Genomic DNA, 22,309 nt, shown 5'->3' on the forward strand with positions numbered 1-22,309 from the left:
GGCTGGGTGGCTTAAGCGTTGGACTATAACGCTGTGGGTCCCAGGTTCGAATCTTGGGTCTGGCAAGTACGCATATTGTTTTTCAATTTGTGTGTGTCAGGGTATGGACCTAATAGGTTGAGCAAGTGGCTGACATCCATTTCTCGTAAAAAAACAAAATCTGTCAATACAAACCTCTACTCTGTGGAGGCCCGTATGATCCTATTAGGATCGGACATGGTTGAAAGAAAGAATATTTTTTGCCGGACTCGGGATTGGAACCCGCAAACACGGCTTGACACTGGCGCTAAACCAAATCCATAGTGAGGCTCAATTCAGTATAATAATAATTGATATATGAAGCGCCTGGTTTCAAAACCCCCTAAAACTATTTTAGGTAGTTTTGAGAAATATGAGAAAATCTCATATCTATTAAATCTGCGAATTTTATGTATTTATTATTTCATTCGCACATTCTAAAGAGTATTTTGGCTTATCCATTTTAAGATCATTTGAAAAGCACACCCAACCATTTTAGCGGGTTTTGAAATTTACACTAATTTTTGATCATACGTATTGACGGTTTTTCGCGTTTTTTAAAGTTCAATTTTTGGCCATCATATAGGTAACAAAAATATTCGTCTAAATGCCTACATATCTAATTCAAAATTTTTCAAAAACCGTTTAAGGGGGATTTGAAACTGAGAGTTTCATATAATTACGTAATAAATGTACACTGAACCTATTTCGGTGTATTATGGCTTGAATGAAGGACCTGGATCCCAAGATAGGTACAAAAATAAACGTAGGTATTAAAAAAAACTACCCGAGCGAGCACGGCCAAGATGAATATACCACTGCATACACTATGCTTAGGTATAACATTTAGTTAGGGCGAGCGTTGCCAACATATCGCGAGTGGAGAACTACATGGTTCTAAGTGTTTGTCCTTGGAGAAACAAAAGTAACAATGAGGCAGCTTAGAATACTACTTCATTGTTGTGTTTGTTTTTTCAAGGACGAACACTTGGAACCTTGTAGTATGTAGTAGGCTCGCGATATGTAATATGATGCATATTATGGCGTATGGTGTTACATCTAGCGTTTTTCGACACAGCAAACAACTTTAAAATTGTCATAATAAAACTGAATATTATACCAGTGCATTTATTATATACACAATGTTGCTATCGGCGGCTATCGAGGGTAGTTTATAATATTTAAGTATTGAGGAATTATAATCTGTTAAAACAAACCGTGACTCTGTGGAGGTCCATATGATCCTATTAGGATTGGACATGGTCGGGAGGTATTATAATTGTGACAATAAGTTAGCCGCCTAAACTGTCTATATCTATATACAGTATAAACCCTATTTTACGTTTTTTAAGGAACTGGAAAAAAAACCTAATTGGAGGGAAAATGAAAAAGGGGGGTATTGAAAAAAAGAACATTTAAATTTTATGTTTCTAAAAAAATAACGTTTTATTAAAAAACAACATTCAATTTAAATTTTTATTGAAAAAATCATGTATATCAGTTTGTTGCATTTTTGTTTTTTTTGTTATGTAATTCTCTTTTAAGACTATATAAACATTTAAAAGTGTCATCTTGAATATCAGCAAAGCTTGTAAAGTAGGTTTTTAAACCTTCGGTGAACATCATCGCTTCTTCTTTTGTCGGAATATCAACCTCTACTTCATCAGACAGTTCTTCAGAAGCGCGCGTAACCCGCATATTTTGAATATTTCCGACGTAAATCGCGGGAAAGAAAAACGTAAATGCGGGTATTAAATGTACTGAATTACATCGGGACTGAAAAAATTACACGCAATTTCCGGGAAAACGTGAATTCCGTGCACGTAAAAACGAGGTTATACTGTATTTTTATTGTTGAGAAAATTTAGTATAACTTTCTGCCATCTAGCTAATTGTCTTACCCGTATCTGGAGTATTTTTATGAATTATATTTGGGTACACTAATCAGGACAATTGTCAAATAAATTCCACAAAATAGAGTATAGTCGATAGCAATTTCGATTGTCACACGAGTGATATAGGTAATACATTTTTACAAATAATATTATGTAGCCAACAATTTTTTACTACTTAAATGATAGCATTTAAATCTGTGTTCTGCCAAATGGCACAAAGAAAAATCTTGAAAATATTTTCACACGTATACGTACGTGTATCAATGTGTAAAGTTCCGTGTAAAGTTGAATATTCAGAGAATCGATATATCATTCAAGGAGAGAAAGCCTCGCCATTCGATATGAAAATCAGTTATATAAGTATTTGCGTCTCACTATATGTAATGTGAAAGAGTTCTTAAAACTTTTTGTTTGCCTAAGCAAATATTGAAAGCTAGCTAACTTAACTATCTAACATTATAAATAATGATGGTAAATAGAAAGAACATAGGCACATGATTTATGTTAGAATGATTACTCGGTGTGATGTCGACGAATGGGAATAGTCTAAGATAAACAGTAGGTGATGAAGATCCAAAGGCAAAAACATGTTAACCACATTTTTTATCGAAAATCAGTTATAGTATGTAGATATTAGCCTTAATTTTGGATGCTCTTTTCAGTAAACTAACTATTATTGCTCGAAAGTGGCCACAGCATTTGAAACAATGTTAACTGCAATCTTTAAATAAGTTAATTACGTCAAATTACAGCATGGATATAATATTAAGCTCGAGTTAACATGCTGCCATATTTTTTTCAGTTAATAGGTTCTTCAAATCTATGGTGACCATCAGAGTGTTGGAGCGGAGCTCAGAGCAGGAGCACGGAGCACTGGAGCAACGGGATTTTACCTGGAGCAGGAGCAGAGCCGGAGCACCGAAAATTTGTAGTGCTCCACTGCTACGGATGTTTTTTTATTATTAAATTTTCGTCCTAAAATCCAATGAAAATAGTTTTTTTTTACACTTCACAACACTGGAATTATTTGAAATATGGCAACACTGCTAAGTGATAAATACTCTCACCTTTTTGACGGAAGAGGCAAATAATGAGAGACGATTTGCTGTCGTTTTTGTTTAATAGAATTAATAATGAAAATGACGATTATTTTAAAACTACTTATTTTTTTTAACATTTGTATACATAATATAATACTTATTAAAATGGAGCGGAGCAAGTATTAGGTCCTGGAGCGGAGCTGGAGCGGGGCAACTCAAAAAAGGTTCCGCTCCAGCGCTCTGGTGACCATAATAGGTAGGTACCGTAATTGTCGATTTGATGTTTCGATTCGTATGGGAATGGTGGATTTGACAAGCGTGGTTTTATCTAAAAGCTATAAAAAATATTAAGAGATATTCCACTCAAAATAACGAGTCTCGACATGTTTGCACCTTAACATGTTTTTGCTATAATATTCCTTCATAACTAGGTATTGGAATTCTTATGGCAAAATATGGTTTTGCATATTGAATAATTAGGGCAAAAAAATATTAAATATCTTCTACGTCTGTTTATTTCATTCTTTAACCACAAGCTTCACTATAAATATTTGCTATAAATGGTTAGACTACATGCCAATTCGCAAATGTCTAAATATCTTCAAAAGTCATGTTTTACTAGTTAACATGTTCTTGCCTTGGGGTCGTCAATGATTAAAAATGCATGGTAACAGTATTGACAAAAAGTCGAGCTCACCTTAGTGCAGAAGGAGCACCCGCAGTGCTCGATGTTGGTGACTTCATTCGAAGGTACGTCCTCCAAGCACAATTTACACAACAGAGTCTCCTCATCGACACTAGTCACAGCGACGAACCCGCCAGCGGCACCCAGCGAGTATCGCGACCCACTCGCGGCGAGCGACAACAAACTACTACACCTCGAACAAACACCACCAGGCCTGAGCCTATTCACCGCCCTCTGAGGCTCAAAACCACTGAACCCGGAAACAGTCTCACACTTTCTCATACCGGACATGCCACTGGCAAAAGGATCGTCCATTTGAAGTCCGATAAGAGGAGCGGCCGATTTGCTGAAGTCGGTTCTCTTCAGCGTCGACAGGTGCTGTGGAGTCAGCGGCGACGTCGGCGAGTTCATGTTGAGGACCGGCGCGCTGTTCTCGCGCTGCAGCAACGGCGCCGCCGACTTGGAGAGGTCCGCGTCCGCCCGGTCCTTGCGGCGCAGCGGGATGACCGCGGCGGAGATGCGCGGCAGAATGTTGAGGCTGACGGTGCTGGCCGAGAGCCTCGCCGCGGCGGCCGCGCTGGGCGGGTGGTGCGGGTGGTCGAGCGGCAGGCGGCGGCGACGCGCATCGGCACGCCGCCGCCCGCCGCCGCACCCCGCGCCACTCAAACCCGCCACCACGCCAGGGGGGTTCTGGAAATCAAATTATTACAATTAAATATATATAATATAATATATGAACAGATCCGGGCATAATATGTAGGTCTCGGCAAAATTAGTTTTACATATTGTCATTATTTCTCTGATAAATTTAAACACGTGTCAAGAATACGTCGTATGTCGAGTACTAATAACTGCTCTCGGTTTATGCACTGACGCTTATTTAATATTGGTGTATTACACATATTACTATTGCACGTCTATAATGCGTGGTTCATTTTCGTAGGACACTAACATATTCAAAACCTTGCGTCAAAATTTACTGTATTGGTATATTATAACCTATCGAAATTTTATTTATTATCTGTTCGGCGGTTAAATTTAATTATTCTACTGTACAATCATACGATACAAGTTTAAATGTGGATATGACAATATTTTCTCTCACTTTGTCTATATTTACATTTAACTTCGCAAACATCACACCAATCTCACCTTGTGCGTACAGTGATTTATAGAACACGTGTTGACTTCTCTATCATAAGTATGGAAACTGAATAGTATTCATAATAATTTATCAACTTATACCAGTATATGAGTTCGGAATTCTTGTTTATTTTGAAAATACATAGCCTCGTATTTAATACAGTTTAGTAATGATAATCATCAGAGCGTTGTGACGATATATTATAAAATGTGTAAGTAAGTACACAACTGGTCGTTTTCACGTGTTTCTAAATAATCAAAATTTCTAAACTTATGAAATACACAAATAATTATGAATAAAAAAAACAAAATTGTGATAATGAAGTCATTAGTGAAGATTATTATGTTTAAATGTATAAGTAAGATACATTTCCGCGGAGAAAGTTGTCAAAACATAATACCAAATCAGATGCGTTTTTCGGTTTACATAAAAATAAACGAACATGGGTTTGTATTATTTTATTTCTATCTACTTAATTATCTATTAATCAAATCAAAATTTCACATTATCTACCAAATCAAATATTGATTCAATTTTAAATTTATTTTAACATATCTTCATCTTTCTGTGCCATATCCTTCATCTGACGTAGGAGATAATTTTGGTGGTTAAGTATATTGATACCCGGTTTATGGCCCCCATATACTGAAGCGGGCCCCCTGGCTAGGATCTTTGGCGGGCCCCCCTACCTATCGCTAAAGATAAAGGCAGTATGACGCTCCACAGTCGCGTTTTTCAAATGGTGTATGCGGTAAAATTAATGTGTATATTGAGAGTTTTTTTTTTGTATATTTTAATAAATCCATTTGAATTATGGAATTGTCGAGTATCGACACACAATTAATAATTTTATCGTATAACCACATAAGTTTAAATAATAATATTATTGAAGGAAAATAGCGCTGCAGGCGACTTTTTTACTATTAAAGTAAAATTTTTGATGTGTGTTAATCTCACTTATCTGGTCGACTAACCTCACCGGGCCCCTCCTGAGCCCGGGCCTCCAGGCTAGAGCCCTGTCAGCCCCCCCCCCTCTTGTGGGGGCCATGACCCGGTTACTTTTGTTACATACAGCTAAGCCCCATGTACATAAAAATACGAAATACAAATAAATATTCCGTCCAAATGCTGTACTTAGTTTAAAATATCATTTCTGTTACTTGTCTCCCTACGTAGATTCCGATTGACATGGTTTCATTATCTTTCTCGTCTATTGAACTTCGTGTATGAGATATTCTTCGCTGAATGAGGGAAAAACTATCACGTGACATTATAAATGTGCAAAGACTGCGCTGGATCGGGAATGGGACAACTGGACGCCGCACTGTCGTAGACACGTAAACAGTACGTAGACGAGGAATTTTAATCAGTTTCTATCTACTACTTAGTAGTTTTAATTCATTTTACTCTTTTAACGTAACGTTTTTTTATTGCGGATTGAGAATTACCATGCATATCTTCTAATATATAAAAATTAATATTTGTGTGTTTGTTTGTTCGTATTTAATGCGCAGCCATACCGTTCATCCGATTGCGATAAAACTTTGTAAACTTATTGCTTGCACTTGCGGGAAGAGTATAGGCTATACTAATATATAAAAATGAATGTCTGTCTGTATGTCAGTCTGTCTGTGTGTCTGTCCCGTATGCGTTCATATACCATTCATCCGATTGCAATGAAATTTTGGTAAGTGGTTGTATGCACACCCATGAAGGTTTCTGAATTAGAAAAATGATCATCTTCTTCTTCTTCTTCATTATATTTTCTTTTATTCGTATGGTTCCTATACCATTCATCCGATTGCAATGAAATTTTGGTAAGTGGTTGTATGCACACCCATGAAGGTTTCTAAATTAGAAAAATCATCATCTTCTTCTTCTTCTTCATTTTATCTTTTTATATTCGTATGGTCCCTATACCATTCATCCGATTGCAATGAAACCTTCGTCAGTTGTTGTGGTAACACCCGCAATGGTTTTTGAATTAGTACAACCATCTTCTTCTTCTTCTTCTTCTTCTATTCTATATTCTTCTATTCGTATGCGTTCCTATTCCATTCATCCGATTGCAATAACATTTTCGTCAGTAATTGTGCCAACACCCGCGAAGGTTTCTGAATTAGTACAACCATCTTCTTCTTCTTCTTCTTCTTCATTCTATTTCCTTTTATTCGTATGGTCCCTATACCATTCATCCGATTGCGATGAAACCTTCGTCAGTTGTTGTGGTAACACCCGCAATGGTTTTTGAATTAGTACAACCATCTTCTTCTTCTTCTTCTTCTTCTATTCTATATTCTTCTATTCGTATGCGTTCCTATTCCATTCATCCGATTGCAATAACATTTTCGTCAGTAATTGTGCCAACACCCGCGAAGGTTTCTGAATTAGTACAACCATCTTCTTCTTCTTCTTCTTCTTCATTCTATTTCCTTTTAGTGGTTGTATGCACACCCATGAAGGTTTCTAAATTAGAAAAATCATCATCTTCTTCTTCTTCTTCATTTTATCTTTTTATATTCGTATGGTCCCTATACCATTCATCCGATTGCAATGAAACCTTCGTCAGTTGTTGTGGTAACACCCGCAATGGTTTTTGAATTAGTACAACCATCTTCTTCTTCTTCTTCTTCTTCTATTCTATATTCTTCTATTCGTATGCGTTCCTATTCCATTCATCCGATTGCAATAACATTTTCGTCAGTAATTGTGCCAACACCCGCGAAGGTTTCTGAATTAGTACAACCATCTTCTTCTTCTTCTTCTTCTTCATTCTATTTCCTTTTATTCGTATGGTCCCTATACCATTCATCCGATTGCGATGAAACCTTCGTCAGTTGTTGTGGTAACACCCGCAATGGTTTTTGAATTAGTACAACTATTTTCTTCTTCTTCTTCTTCTATTCTATATTCTTCTATTCTTATGCGTTTCTATTCCATTCATCCGATTGCAATAAAATTTTCGTCAGTAATTGTGCCAACACCCGCGAAGGTTTCTGAATTAGTACAACCATCTTCTTCTTCTATTCTATCTTCTATTCGTATGCGTTCCTATACCATTCATCCGATTGCAATGAAATTTTGATCAAGTGTTGTGCTCACGCCCGCAAAGGTTTCTGAATTGATACAACCATTTTCTTCTTCTTTTTCTTCTATTCTATCTTCTTCTATTCGTATGCGTTCTTATACCATTCATCCAATTGCGATGAAATTTTGACCAGTTGTTGTGCGCAAGCCCGCGAAGGTTTCTGAATTAGTACAACCATCTTCTTCTTCTTCTATTCGTATGCGTTCCTATAACATTCATTCGATTGCAATGAAACTTTGGTGAGTTGTCATGCGCATGCCCACGAAGATTTCTGAATTAGACAATCATCTTCTTCTACTATTCGTATGCATTCCTATACCATTCATCCGATTGCGATGAAACTTTTGTCAGTTGTGTGCGCACACCTGCGAAGGTTTCTAAATTATTATTATATAACATACAAAGTTTGTTGTATGTTTGTTCCATCCAATTTTGATTTTTTTTTACTACATATTAATAACATTAATAACGTTTTCATATTTTGGATTCGATTTTAGTTTAGTGTTCTTATATTTGACCTTTACTCTTATTAGAATTATTTTCATATTGCCATATTGTATTACACAGATATTTTAATATTAAAAAAATAATTACCTCTTATTATTTTTCAAATATCTAAGATAAATATAGCCACGAAGCGACCCTGTGCGAAGCCGGGTACTTCAGCTAGTACTTTATATAAAAATAAAAAAAAACTCTTTTTTCCTTGGAACTTAAACATATGCACGATTAAATCATTATTTACGTGTGCATATTTAAATTCTCACCAACTATTAAATCATAATATAATAATTTTAATATAAATAATATGTATTATAATTTTTTTTTTAAAGTACATTTAAGTACCTAACGACTATTTATTTTCGAATTGCGTGGAGTCCAGTTGTCCCGGCGACAAATCGTCCTAGACCCGCTGGATCGGCTGCCCACATAGGGTGATGGCGAAATTACCCGAAAGGTACGTACGTATTTCCCTTAGAAAGGTATAAGGCCTGGAAGGTCGAAACTGAGATGGCTGGGCTCTGCCACAGAATATTTGATGAACATTGACTTAAATAATTGGATAGCAATAATGAAGAATATTTCTACAGTAGGCCAAGATCCGTCAAGTGTTGTAGAGCGAAAGATGGCGTAATCAACAATACAATGATGATGATTAAATTTGAACTTATTTATTCATAGAGGTAGTCACAATAAAATTATTAAAACCATTTTTTTAATGATTCAGTTTCAGTATAAATTATAAAAGTTATTATTGTAAATTCTATACCGACCTTGGCTAGAGCTTGTATACTTAATTCAAGATTTTATTTGATTATTCATAACTGAGTCGGTGATAAGACGAAATATCATATCGTATTATTTATCAAGAAGTCATGCATTGAACCTGGATACCTGCCTGCCAACGTGATTAACTCATTAACATATAAATAAGAAATTTTAATTATAATTAGGATATTTAGGATTTAAGAATGAAATCGTATTAAGGAATAAACTTAATTTTAAAAATCCAAATAGAAAAACAAAAGAAAAAACGCGATTCGAACGGAATTCGAACTCACATCTTTTCCATGACGGAATTCAATAACATCAGATATTACGATTAAATCGCATCAGTCATAGACAGATCTGTAGTTTAAGGTCGTATGTCCACGTTCCGAACCGAACGTCAGAAATCCGTGATCCAAGATGACTGTCCGATGTGACAGCCTTCAAATTTATATAATGCAGCTTGTCCACACAACGTCTGTCATCCGAGATCGTTGTGCGGACAATGGTGTACATATTTTATAAATATGAAGGCTTCCACATCGGTAAAATGCCCAACCGGATAAGACAACTCACCCGTATAATGAAAAAATATTGATGCCACCTAATGGATTCAATTAATGTCATCTTGATGAAACGTGGTCTCTTTAAAGCCAAATACAAACATTCAGGCGTACCAGTGGCGAAGGGTGGAGGTAGGCTATTAAGATCTGACATAAATGATGCACACTAAACTTTGTCAGTCAAGCGTATTTGTTTTCATTGAACTTAAGACTACAATTTGCAGATTATGCTGGTTAGTTTTTAGAATTCAATTAAACCCTGCCTAAACCAAACCATAATAGTTTAGGTATGATATAAGGGATCCGAAAAAATGTGCACATTCTTTCAGTCATAGGTACTTATTTGTTTTCGTTAAATTAAGAATATATATACTTTTATTGGTGTTGGTTAGTTTTTCTTTTAAATTCATTAAGCCATGCCTAAACCAAACCAAAATCGATAAAAAATATTCTTCTATCTATAAAATATCTAAAATTATGTACGGTTTAATGGCATAATTTAACGAATATTTTTTTATTATTGTCTACTAGGGCTTGGATTAGGCAGGGTTTAATTGAATTTTAAAAGCTAACAAACACAATCCACACATTGTAGTCTTAGTTCAATGAAAACAAATACGTTTGAATGACGAAATTTAGTGTGCACTATATTTATGTCGGATCTTAAGGCTGAGCTCAGCTGCGGCATGGTCTAAAAAGTTCGTGACTAGGCGATGCGCGGATTGTACAAATGACGCGAGCCGAACGAAATATAATTTGTCATAAAAATCCAACATGCGTCCATTTAATGTTATGTTTATTGTTATATTACTAATAATAGTATATTCATTGATATGTTTTCTTTTTCAAGTAAATGGGTAAGGTTTTTTAGTCATCTTTACACGATTTAAGAATTAATACCCCCGTCGCCATTACGAAACAAATTGACGTGTTCACAGCTCGACTTCTTATTGCTAGCGAGTCCAAAATTTCGTCACACCTATATCTTCTTCTTCTTCTTTCACCCTGTCACGTCCCAACGTTGGAGCATAGGGCAAGCACAAGTTGGCGCCACTTCCCTCGGTCCATCGCCAACTCCTGCGCCTCCCGCCATGTCAGACCTGAAGCACGTAGGTCGCTTTTGTAGCATCGCTGCAGGGTGAGGGAGGGCCGGCCACGGCGACGGAACCCTTGAGGCTGTGCCACAAGGGTACGAAGTGCCGCACTCTTTGGCGGCATCCGGAATACATGTCCCAGCTACGTAAATCTTCTCTTCGTGATAACTTCAATCACCGAAGGCTGTTGTGTCTGCTCACGAACTCGGGTGTTTGTAACGCGGTCGTACCAATGTACCCCTAAGATTCGGCGGAGACATCGATTCTCAAAGCTCAAAAGCCGAGACTCTTGAAGCTGAGTAAGATGCCATGTCTCACAGCCATACAGGAGCACAGGTAGCACGCACGCGTTAAACAAACGACATTTGGTCCTCACAGAATACAGCCTTGACCTCCATGCGACTCCAAGTTGGTTGAACGCAGAGCCCGCCACACCCATGCGGATTCCAAGCTCACTAGAAATACCACCATCATCGGCAACCGTGGCACCCAAGTATTTGAATCTGGACACCAGCTCGACGGGCAGACCAGAAACCCGAAGAGGAGTTTCGGCGTCGATGCATGCAGCACTGCACATGGATTTGGTCATAGCGGCATTCAGATGAAGACCCATACGCATCGAGTTCACGGCTAGCCTGTTCACGGTTACCTCCAACCTTTCGATCGTCGAGTCAAACACGACTGCGTCGTCTGCATACTCCAAGTCGCACAGTCTTTCTTCGCATAGATCGGTTGTGTCATCATGATGTAGGCGTATCCCACTGTCGGGGCAAACCGTCTTACGCATTATGAAATCCATCATGATGATAAAAAGAAAGAGCCAAGTACACATCCTTGGTTGACTCCTGACGTGATTTCAAAGAGGTCAGAGGATGTTCCGGCTGCTCTCACGCGACACTCTGTATTGGTGTAGAGAGCACTTATCACGGCGACCAGTTTCCGTGGACACCATAGCCTAGCAGAATTTGCCACAGAGATTCACGATGAGGACTGAGCACCTATATAGTTGAAAATTATTTGCCGTTTCACTTATGTACGCTCTTAACAGCCTACCTTCACCCTTCGCCACTGAGGCGTATACTATATAGCATATGCGCATGTCCATAATGTCACCTCGACGAAATAAATTGAACTCAGTTTAACAAAAAATAAAGCACCGTTAGCATAATATTATTCATCTTTCAATCCACTTCAATAATTTATTACGTGCGTAACTGCTTGTTTCTTCCATTTGCCTGTCCTCCCCCTCTCCAAGATGGGAATCTAGGTAACACCATCTTATCAGTCAACAATTAATGTAATTATTTAATAAATAATAAACGGAACTGTAATCTCAATCTGTAATAATAATTTCCAACGTTATCTAATCAACCCATGCAACAGTGTAACAAGAGTAATGTCATAAAAAAACACCAAACTCGGAAAACAATCATACACGAGTTAGGTATAATGTAACTGCCGAACGTGTAGTATTAAATAATACTATTTAATGGCATACAATGTTGCACAATTTTTATGAACTAATTCTAATTGATAAATGAAACGCAAGTGGGCTCACTGTCAACTGGCGACACGTGTGTTATACGCTTACCTAATGACAGTGATGTTTCCAATTCAATATGTCACGTATTTCTTTGTTATTGGAGACAATGCCTTTATGCCAATAACAATAATATATGTGCAACTTTTTGAAGAAAGACAAATTAATACTTGTATTTAAATTGTGTCCGTTATTCTTTGTAATGCATATTTATTTTATTTGTTTACAAATAACGTAATCACCCTAAAATAAGGTTTAACAATTTTATGTTATAAAATGTCCTATTATGTATTTCACATACTTACTTTTAATAGTGTTACACTCCCAAATGGTCCCCATTTGGGGATGTCTCTGTGAATCTGGAGAAGCCCTAATCGGTACCAAGCCGACAAATAGTAAGGGTTGATTACGCAAATAAATAATAATAAACCGGCAACGTTGTACGTATGGTTGGCGGCAAAATTTCATATTGGCAACGCCGCATTGGTATCGCTTCGTAAGCGGCCGTTTTTTTGGCGCGACAGAACGCTGCAAACAGCCAAATCGTAAACATATACATTTCGTCCTCCGAAAAAATATTATATAAATGTAGTAACCTAGTAGAAATAAAACTCGTCGTTTCTGATCACAATTCCGGTGTGTTATTTGTCCACCTCCAAGTCCCGAACCCAGACGAAAAAAAAGTGACAGCATCTTTTCACGTTCGAAAATGGAGGGAGATGACAATAGATACTTTAAAAAAATAATATGAATTAAAATGATTTTAGGATACCATGAAATAGTCGCGAAATCACAGGAATTTCTCCGTAGATCGACTGCCATCAAAAGCACCGTCTCCGGAAACTTATACGTTGCAGTTCCCCGTATCACACTTCACCGTGAAATGTTGTATCGGCAATATATAGCCGTATAGTAAAGACCGTCCAACCTCTTTGGGTCGTACAGTACAAACTGACATAAAGTTCATGTCTAAATAAAACATGGTTCTTGTCGGTTTACACTTTACAGGAAACCAGCAGCAAACAAATTTTGAAAATAGCTGATATACTGGATTATTTGTTAGGTTAGGTTAGGTTTTCATTCTTAAATTCATGAATTTTCCCAAAATCAGCAATGAAAATTGAATTAATGTTCAAAATGAATCTAATAAAATTGGAGACCGCATAGTAGGTATACGGTCATCTCTTTCCGATAAGAAAGCTCACGGCGAACTGTGCCACGGTGAAATGTTTTACCTACAATTTACGGGTCTAGGACGATTTGACGCCGGGACAACTGGACGCCACGCAATTCGGAAATAAATAGACGTAAGGTACTTATAGGTACTTTAAAAAAAAATATTTAATATTATTATTTATATTTAAATTATTATATTATGATTTAATAGTTGGTGAGAATTCAAATATGCACACGTAAATAATGATTTAATCGTGCAGATGTTTAAAAGTTCCAACGAAAAAAGAGTTTTTTATTTTTATATGCCTTAAGCATGGTAATTCTCAATCAGAAATAAAAAAGACATTATGATATGAGTAAAATGGATTTAAACTACTAAGTAGTAGGTAGAAACTGATTACTGTCTACGCTCTGTTTACGTGTCGACGACAGTGCGGCGTCCGATTGTCCTGGCTTCCAGTTGTCCCATTGCCCAATTTACATGTAACCCAAAAGCACGATTTCTTAGATCTTAATTGTTATGTAAATAGAATTAAACATACGTTATCATTATTTTCGGGTTGGCTTAACTATTCATTCGAAAGCTTTTTTCGATTGCCAGAATACTTTTTCAGTCATATTTTTTGTAATTCTACTGACAGATTATTGCAATTGAACACTTGATTTTTTTCTGCATATCCACGACCAACGCCTTTCACAACGCTGTCAGAGCCAGAGAGACTGAAAATGAGAGGCTTGAGCAATTCTATATCAAATTAAAAATAGTGCAATATTTGATATAATCGATATAATTTCGAAGTGAATCAAAAAACAAACCAACTAAGTATATGAAAAGTTACTACGACGATTATTGCATTTATTTCTTCGATATTTCGAGGAAAACGTTATTTTGTTTGCGATGGATTATAAAACAGCATCTGAAGATTGGATAAATAAACATATATGAAATAATCATATTATATTTAATTCATAAGCTGTTATGAATAAAAGTGTCTAGAAACATTGCATTTTTTGTGTTTCACTCGTGTATCCTCTTATTAAAGTATGTTAACATTTGTTTATTGAGTAACCGATTTGAAGGTATGATCGACGCATTATAATAATATTATCAAGTTAATAACACCGTAATATAATGTTTTAAAATTCATTACTTAAATAGTTTGTTTTCGACCATGTCCGATCCTAATAGGATCGTATGGGCCTCAACAGAGTAGAGGTTTGTATTAACAGATTTTGTTTTTTACGAGAAATGGATGTCAGCCACTTGCTTAACCTATTAGGTCCATACCCTGACTCACACACAAATTGAAAAACAATATGTGTACTTGCCAGAACCAGGATTCGAACATGGGACCCCCGGGCGTTATAGTCCAACGCTTAAGCCGCGCGGCCACCGTGGGTGGGATGATTTAGACTGGCTTATTTTTTCTGAATGTCACAGATTTCAAAAAGTATTCGATTTTTATCTTACCTGACAGCTGTACAGCCGGTATTTCGTGAGAATTGTGACTTTTATGTTTCTTTCAAAGAAGGTAAAAAAACTTTAATGAACGAATATTAAAAAAAGTTTTCAAGAGCAACAGTGGGAAAAATATATATTAGAATATCGCCGAGAAGAAAGAAAAAAGACAGAAGGAGGAAAAAGTTAAGAATTTTTCTCGAAAAGTTTTAAATCGAATCTGTCCGCTTTGACGAATAACTAAAACGGGGGGAAATGGTGATGGACAGAGAGAAAATATTATAATGATGACTGAAATATATACGCAATATAAAATAATCTAACTTGTACTACTTCGTAACATTTTCATGAAAAAATAGCAACAAATATAATACATATATTATAACAGATAAGTAAGCATGTCTATTAAATTCTTGTAAAACTGAATCGATTGCTCTGTCATATATTAGGATAAAACTTATCTAAAAGCTAATGATCTTTGTACCTACAATTCTTCCATGGTCAACTGAAAATACCATGCGTTAATAATTAATTTATTAAATTATAAAAAAATCGTTCATAACACCGCATTGAAATTTAAAAAGAGCTGGTTATAATCAGATAAGTTATATTTATAATTATAAGATAAAAAGAACTTTTTATATACAACGTTTTTAAATTTTCTGTTGAATCATATAAACTTGACTTGACTAGCTTAAACGATCAAAAACATTGTACTTGATAGAAATAATACTGAAATGTCAATTTGACATGTCATATTGATTTCCATAGTAACGTACGTATATATTAATAATTTAGTTGCTAGGACCCCAGACCCCTAGCAACCAATAATGGTGTCGAAATAAGTTTTTATACAAAAGAGAATTAACTGAAAATGAATTCAATTCTACTTAAAGATGGCTAAAAGTATTAAAAAATGCATTGGCATAGTGTTCTGATATATTCTAAAAGTTTCAAATGTCTAGCTAGTCGGGAAGTTAGTTAAAAATCGATTGCAAGATTTATACCGGACAAACAACTACCGGACAAATAAGAATACGAGCTAAGAAAAACGTTGTAAAAAATGTAAAGCAAACAGTATCCTCAGAAAAGAAGAAAAAATATAAATAATCCTTCAAAAAGTCATGTTTAGAAACCGCCCTGGTAAGAGTGGGTTAATTAAATATGTATTAAGAGCAGAAGTGACCTGCGATCGTGAAGAGAGTGAAAAGCGAGCATGACTTGAAGAAAAGCAGCCGGAAAATAAACGTTTCACGAATAATCGAAAGGAAAATAGTTATTCATTTATATGTGTGTTGCAATACAGACATCGAATACATTTATTCTGGACGCGGTCTAAAATAAGGTTGTAAGAAACTTCATAAAGGCTCCAGATTGAAGAAGACAATAACGAGACGAAGTGTCAGTAACACAGTTGGATTCTTGAATGGCTTAGCTTGTCACATGATAAATCCCAGAAGCTTACTTACACGCATAGATGTAGAGGTGACGGGCGAGTGAAAAGATAATAAAGAATTAAAAATTATGCCAAGATCTTTCACATCGGTTATTAAAATACATGAATTAACAATAGTTAATCGAGTATACAATTATGTTCTCGTACAACAGTCATTGCATATGACTTATCCTCACCTGTTCGGCGAACGTGTCCCCGTCCTCAGTCAGGGTGCCGTAACCCCCGTACCACGTTCGGCAGAGCCTGCCTCCAGCCGATCCCTCACCACCGCCAGGACATACTGAGGGCGGAGGCGGCGGCGAGCTGCGGCACCTTAATCCGGCCCGAGACCCAGAGCGCCCTCGTCGATCCCTGCAGAGATCTTTTCTAAGTCCCGTCGAGACCTGGGATCCTTTAACCGCCTTTTCGCCACCGAATATTCGTCGCCTCGATTCTTCGGATAAAACTTTATCAAAATAACCAGACAGCGCTGCTTTTATACCGGTCGGGGATTCGGCAGGGTTTTTAGATTCAGCCACTGATCGACCCGTTGTAGAATTATTTTGATTCGATTCACTATCAACTAATCGTTTCGAGAAGTATCCTACTACAGTTGACTTTAAATTTAAAACAAAATCCTTGGTTTCAGCAGATGTCGTCTCGCTATCTTCACTTGGTTTTGAGCACTCATTTAAATCACTATTTACAAGATACTTATAACTTGTGTCACTTGCACTATTTTCACCTATGGACAACAATTCACATTGCTTTCGCGATTCTTGATTATTAGCTCCACCTCTAACAATATCACAATCGATGTCATCGATCACTGAAATGCACTTAACCGGAGCATTTTTATCACAGCGTTGTACATTATTACTGAAAGTTGTTGGTTCGACAGTGACTGGATTTTCGTAAGTGGCACCCAACCGGACAACGCGGACAGGTTTTTTATCTTCTACAACTACAGCGCTGTTTGTCGCTGCATTTACACATGGCTCATCAAACGAGAAAGACTTCTTGACCTTATTCGCTACACTTTGAATGTCGTGAATTTTCCTCGGAGTTAGGTCTAATGACTTCCTGTTATTTGTTTTTTTCCTGTGATCTATCTGCGATGGACCTCCACTTTGTCGGAGTCTACTGAATAATGTAGTACTCTGTTCGTGGATTTCGGGTTCTATAGGGTTCGGATTGTGATCAGGCCGAGGTCGAGGCGAACCCCTGTGGGCGAGCGAAGTCTCCGAGAGCTTCATTGTGGTATAGTGTGGTGCTGCTCACTGGATTAATTGGTAGACCGCACATCCTGGCGGAGTAGGGCGACGGTGTTGCGAGCCGTGCCTGAAATTTATAAAAAAACATTGTTATGTTACATAGTAAGTATTATTAAATTCAACACAATATAATTTAATTCTTAAAAAATTATAATAAAAAGTTAAAGTTAGCACCATTCTAGGAATTTATATCCCGCACCATCTGCATTTTACGAATTGTAAGTTATTATTACTCCTTGCAGACCAACGTGTCATGACATATGACATTAACCCAGATATATAATCAATCAAAATTAACTTGTTTCCGGTATGAGCTGTACTACTTTGCCTAATTATCACCGGACCTTCAATTAATATGATAAACAAAATGAATTACTGAAAAAAACACTAGTTCCTTCGAATATTTTATGTATCGCCTCTATAAAAAAATAATAATTTAATTTGTGAGAAATAAAGAAACAAGTTTTATCAAGCCATAGATTTTGTAAATCATATTATACACCATACACCAATCATGGCCGGTTGGCTTGGCGGGGTCACAGAGAGAAATCCTTGTGGGTCGATGAGTTTTACTTAAATGTAAAAAAAAATCTAATTGCTAATCGTGAACATCTGTTTACTTTTATATCCATCGCTTAAAATAACAAATATTTGAAACTGTTAAAATGGGATCATGCACAATATTAAAGTTATCGGCGCCGTGTCGTGTTGTACTTGTTACATTTTAACAACCTCCGAGCAGATTAATATTCGATAATTATATTTATTCTATTCCAATCCAACACATTCTTAAAAAAAACTGCATTATAGATATAATATCGTTACATGAAATCAGCAGTGGGTGTTATTTATAATAGATGATAATGATAGGATTTTGTGTAGGTATGCCTTTATTAAGAGTGGGTTATTACAGTTATCCCACAGTTCCTTTGAAATTCCATGACAATTTTAATAAATGCAACAGTGGTATTTTTTCTTTTAAATGGGTTATTATTATTTTTTTTTATATTATGGAATGCTTATCTCAAAATCGACTTTTTTCACTTTATCTCACTGTTGGTTCCAGGTGGCGATATATAATTTTGAGCCGATTGTCCATATTACGATCTCAAGACCCGTATCAGGCCACCAAAACGCATCAGTGTATAAGTACGATAAAAATGAATTTACTCACATTTCCCAAGACTCACTGTTACACAGTATTTCACGGCTTATCGTTGTTTTGAATGTTAATTTCAAAACATATTATTTATTATCAGCGCAAGAAAGTATAAAACCAAAACGTAAAAGCGTGCTATTTGAATAGGTGACGAGGCGAAACTAAACTGCAGACCTTGTATGCGGACTTTTCCGAAATATATTACCGGTAATTAGTCTTATCAGCCGAAAACAAAAACCACGTATTTACACAACCGCGGAAATCTCGACTGTTGCCGTATGAAGCCTATTTCATTACCTAATTGTTAATCTGTTATAATATTATACATACAATAAAAAAAAATAACAAACCATATCAGTAACAAAATGAAAATAGCGATAATATATTGCGGTGATCGGTAACCGGCGGGCCACGATCCGCAAGCACATGTTTTTTTTATACAAAAAGACACTTGGAAACCTTTTATTCTAAAGATCATTGACATAATAATATCAAACTAACTATATACCTATCTATATATGAAAATTTTGAATAATAACAACAGTCAACATTAAACATGCGATCAAGCATTTTTTTATCATGAGTCTGAACGATTTTTCTTATCGACCGACTAAGGCCCGTTTCAGACGGGACACCGGTGTCGCGCTCATATATAATAAGGATGTCTTTGTATTCGAATAAAGGGGTCTTTGTATTATGTTTATGAACGCCCTGGAGCTAATGAGTCAACGCGTATCCAGAACACTTTTCCGTCGGCCGCTACATTCTCAAGCAGCCGATACACTTGTTTTTATTACCGCAGCCAGTTTTATGTTCTAATTTATAACGCGAAATTATGCGTTGAATCATTAGCTCTGGGAAGTTCATAAACATAATACAAAGGCCTCCTATAGTATACCGAGCGCGACACAGGTGTCCCGTCTGAAACGGGGGTAATACACATAATTATTTATGTTTCAACACAAACATGGACCCCTCGAAACCAACCCGCCCCGCAAAACACTCGGTCTTAATCAACTGTATCACGAGGCACTACGTTTGAATGGGAAGCATCAGCAGTTGTTTACGCCTGGGAATGTCTCAGGAGCAGATACCCAAGTCTTGGGAGTCAAGTAGAGATCGCCACGCTCTCGAGTGAGCTTGAGTTTACTGAAAGACGTAAATTAATAAAAAGTGCCATGGGAGAGAAAGGCACGAAGAGTTAACAGAAATAAATTAATTTAATGATAATATATAAGATATGTATTTAATGTAAAACAAAGCTAAAACAACACAGATAAACAAAACTATGTGAAGAGATCTTCACGTTCGCAAGTTTTTAAATGCAATATAATTGGCCTTTGTGGCGACCATATTGCGGCAGCTGGTTGGACCGACTTAAGTATCTCTTCCCTTTCTGTATGTGTCAATTAGAATTTACACCTCAGGTTTAAAGGTTTATATAGGTAATTTGGCTACAGTCACAAAAACCGCATTTATCAAGGAAACAGACAACGATGCATAAACTATCTTTGTTTTTAATCTATTATTGAATAATATTTTAATCATTTTTGGTTTTGTTTTTATAAATCATATTTATATATCATGACAAAGATAAACAATGTAATTTTACGCTTCTCTCATGTGAAAAATCAATAATGTAAGATAAGATAATACCAGAATTGATAAGACACATGGGAAAATATTAAATTAATGTATAATAAGCGTACTATGTATGTAATTCTTGTAATATAGCGTGAATTTTAGATTGTGATAGATTTCGAAACAGTTTCGAAAATAATGTATTTTTAATTTTGTTTTAATACCTAGTTATTGTATGCGTGGTAAACAAGTGGGAATTACGTGATTTTATCAACAAGGAAAACGAAATATCAGTGATTTATCGAATATACCTATAACTATTTATTTTTGATCTCTCGAAGGTGCGTCCCTACCCTGCCGAAATTTACCCTAATTTTAAGGGAATGGGACAACTGGACGCTAGGACAATTGTACGCCGCTCTGTCGTAGATACGTATACAGAACGTGGACGAGGAATTTTAATCAGTTTCTATCTACTACTTACTTAGTATTTTTTACTGTTAACATAATGTTTTTTTTTATTACGGATTGAGAATTACCATGCCTAAGGTTTTATATAAAATAAATTTTTTTTTTTTTCGTTGGAACTTAAACATATTATTATGCACGATTTTAAATCATTATTTACGTGTGCATATTTAATATTAATATTAATCATAATATAATAATTTAAATATAAATATAAATAATAACATTCAATATTTTTTTAAGTAAGTACCTATATGTACCTAACGTCTATTTAATTTCGAATTGCGTGGAGTCCAGTTGTACCGGCGCCAAATCGTCCTAGACCCAATTTTAACGTTTGAAATTTTCTACTCAGCATCCTGCGTAGTAGAATAGAGATGTGCATTTGTGAGATTAATAATAATTATTTTACATCACGTACGGTGGGGTATAAACAATTAACTAAAATATCGTGGAATATTATGAAAGTCAAATTCGACAGAGTTTTTTTTAAATTTAATTCAGAGTGAATAAACAATTTGCATGAAAACATAAGTTGAAAAAATATTTTTTTTAAAAACATACCATTTTGAATAATTTGATGGAGACTCCCGAGTATTGAATCGTTGGACAACCTGAAACAAATGAAAAATAACATAAATTTATTATATTGTTGTAGGATATTAACATAGCTAAAAAATGATAACGTGGTGTTCTACTGAAAATTATACAAAGCATTCACAATTCAAAATGGAAAATTGCTAGCCGGTTTTTGAAATGACTGGAATTTATTCGGAATGGAAATAGTTCAATTTAAATAATTGTCGGAAATTTAAATTGAAATATAATCTCACAGACAGTGGAATTTTAATAACCCATAATAATATATTTTACTAAATTTCAATTGCTCTAACATTGTAAATTGGAATTCTATTGTACAGAGTATGAAGTATGGATGAGTAATTATGATGAAGAACACAAAATAATAGCGAAATAGTATCTATCCCCCACAACAAATAAAATAAATATGATAGATTAATAAATCTTCTGTTAATTAATTATCCTCCAATTATGAAGTCTAGCACATTGGTTATTATCAGAAATTATTTCACACACATAACTAGGGTTGCCAAATATTTTTGAGACGATTCCCGGAAATGTGGTCCGAAACCTTTGAGATAGAATTTGTTTGCAATAATAATAATATGTCAGTCGTAAATGTCATCAAATCTTCCACGATTGGTAGATATAAATAAGTACAGCTCCACCGAACAGTTTCGGGTACGACATCAAAAAGGAAATGGGAGAATACGAAAAAGGAAATAATGATTAGCATAGAATATATAGGTACTTCTCATAGAAGTTTTTTTGTTAAAACCATTATAATAGAGTTCTACCAAGTAAACGCAAATTCTATTAATAATACGTATTATATTAAGTAC

At 35.8% G+C, this 22,309-nt stretch overlaps 1 protein-coding gene across 2 annotated transcripts in view; it reads right to left on the reverse strand.

Annotated features, from left to right (window-relative positions):
- LOC147063482 (uncharacterized) overlaps positions 1-22,309 on the reverse strand; it is a 275,530-nt gene that overhangs the window by 178,225 nt on the left and 74,996 nt on the right. The window contains exons 2-4 of one of the 2 annotated variants that reach the window (XM_085959679.1): positions 21,453-21,502; positions 16,604-17,747; positions 3,651-4,328 (exon numbers count right to left, since the gene is read on the reverse strand). In XM_085959679.1, the coding sequence (XP_085815805.1) occupies positions 3,651-4,328; positions 16,604-17,662 (1,737 nt within the window). In that variant the 5' untranslated portion in view covers positions 17,663-17,747; positions 21,453-21,502. Of the gene's footprint in view, positions 1-3,650; positions 4,329-16,603; positions 17,748-18,854; positions 18,990-21,452; positions 21,503-22,309 lie in introns of those variants that run through there. The other variant, XM_085959680.1, reaches the window with a different exon arrangement.

This window comes from Rhyacophila brunnea, unplaced genomic scaffold (genome assembly GCF_057557595.1).
Source record: "Rhyacophila brunnea isolate RB1 unplaced genomic scaffold, BYU_Rbru_1.0 scaffold_9, whole genome shotgun sequence".
NCBI lineage: Eukaryota > Metazoa > Arthropoda > Insecta > Trichoptera > Rhyacophilidae > Rhyacophila > Rhyacophila brunnea.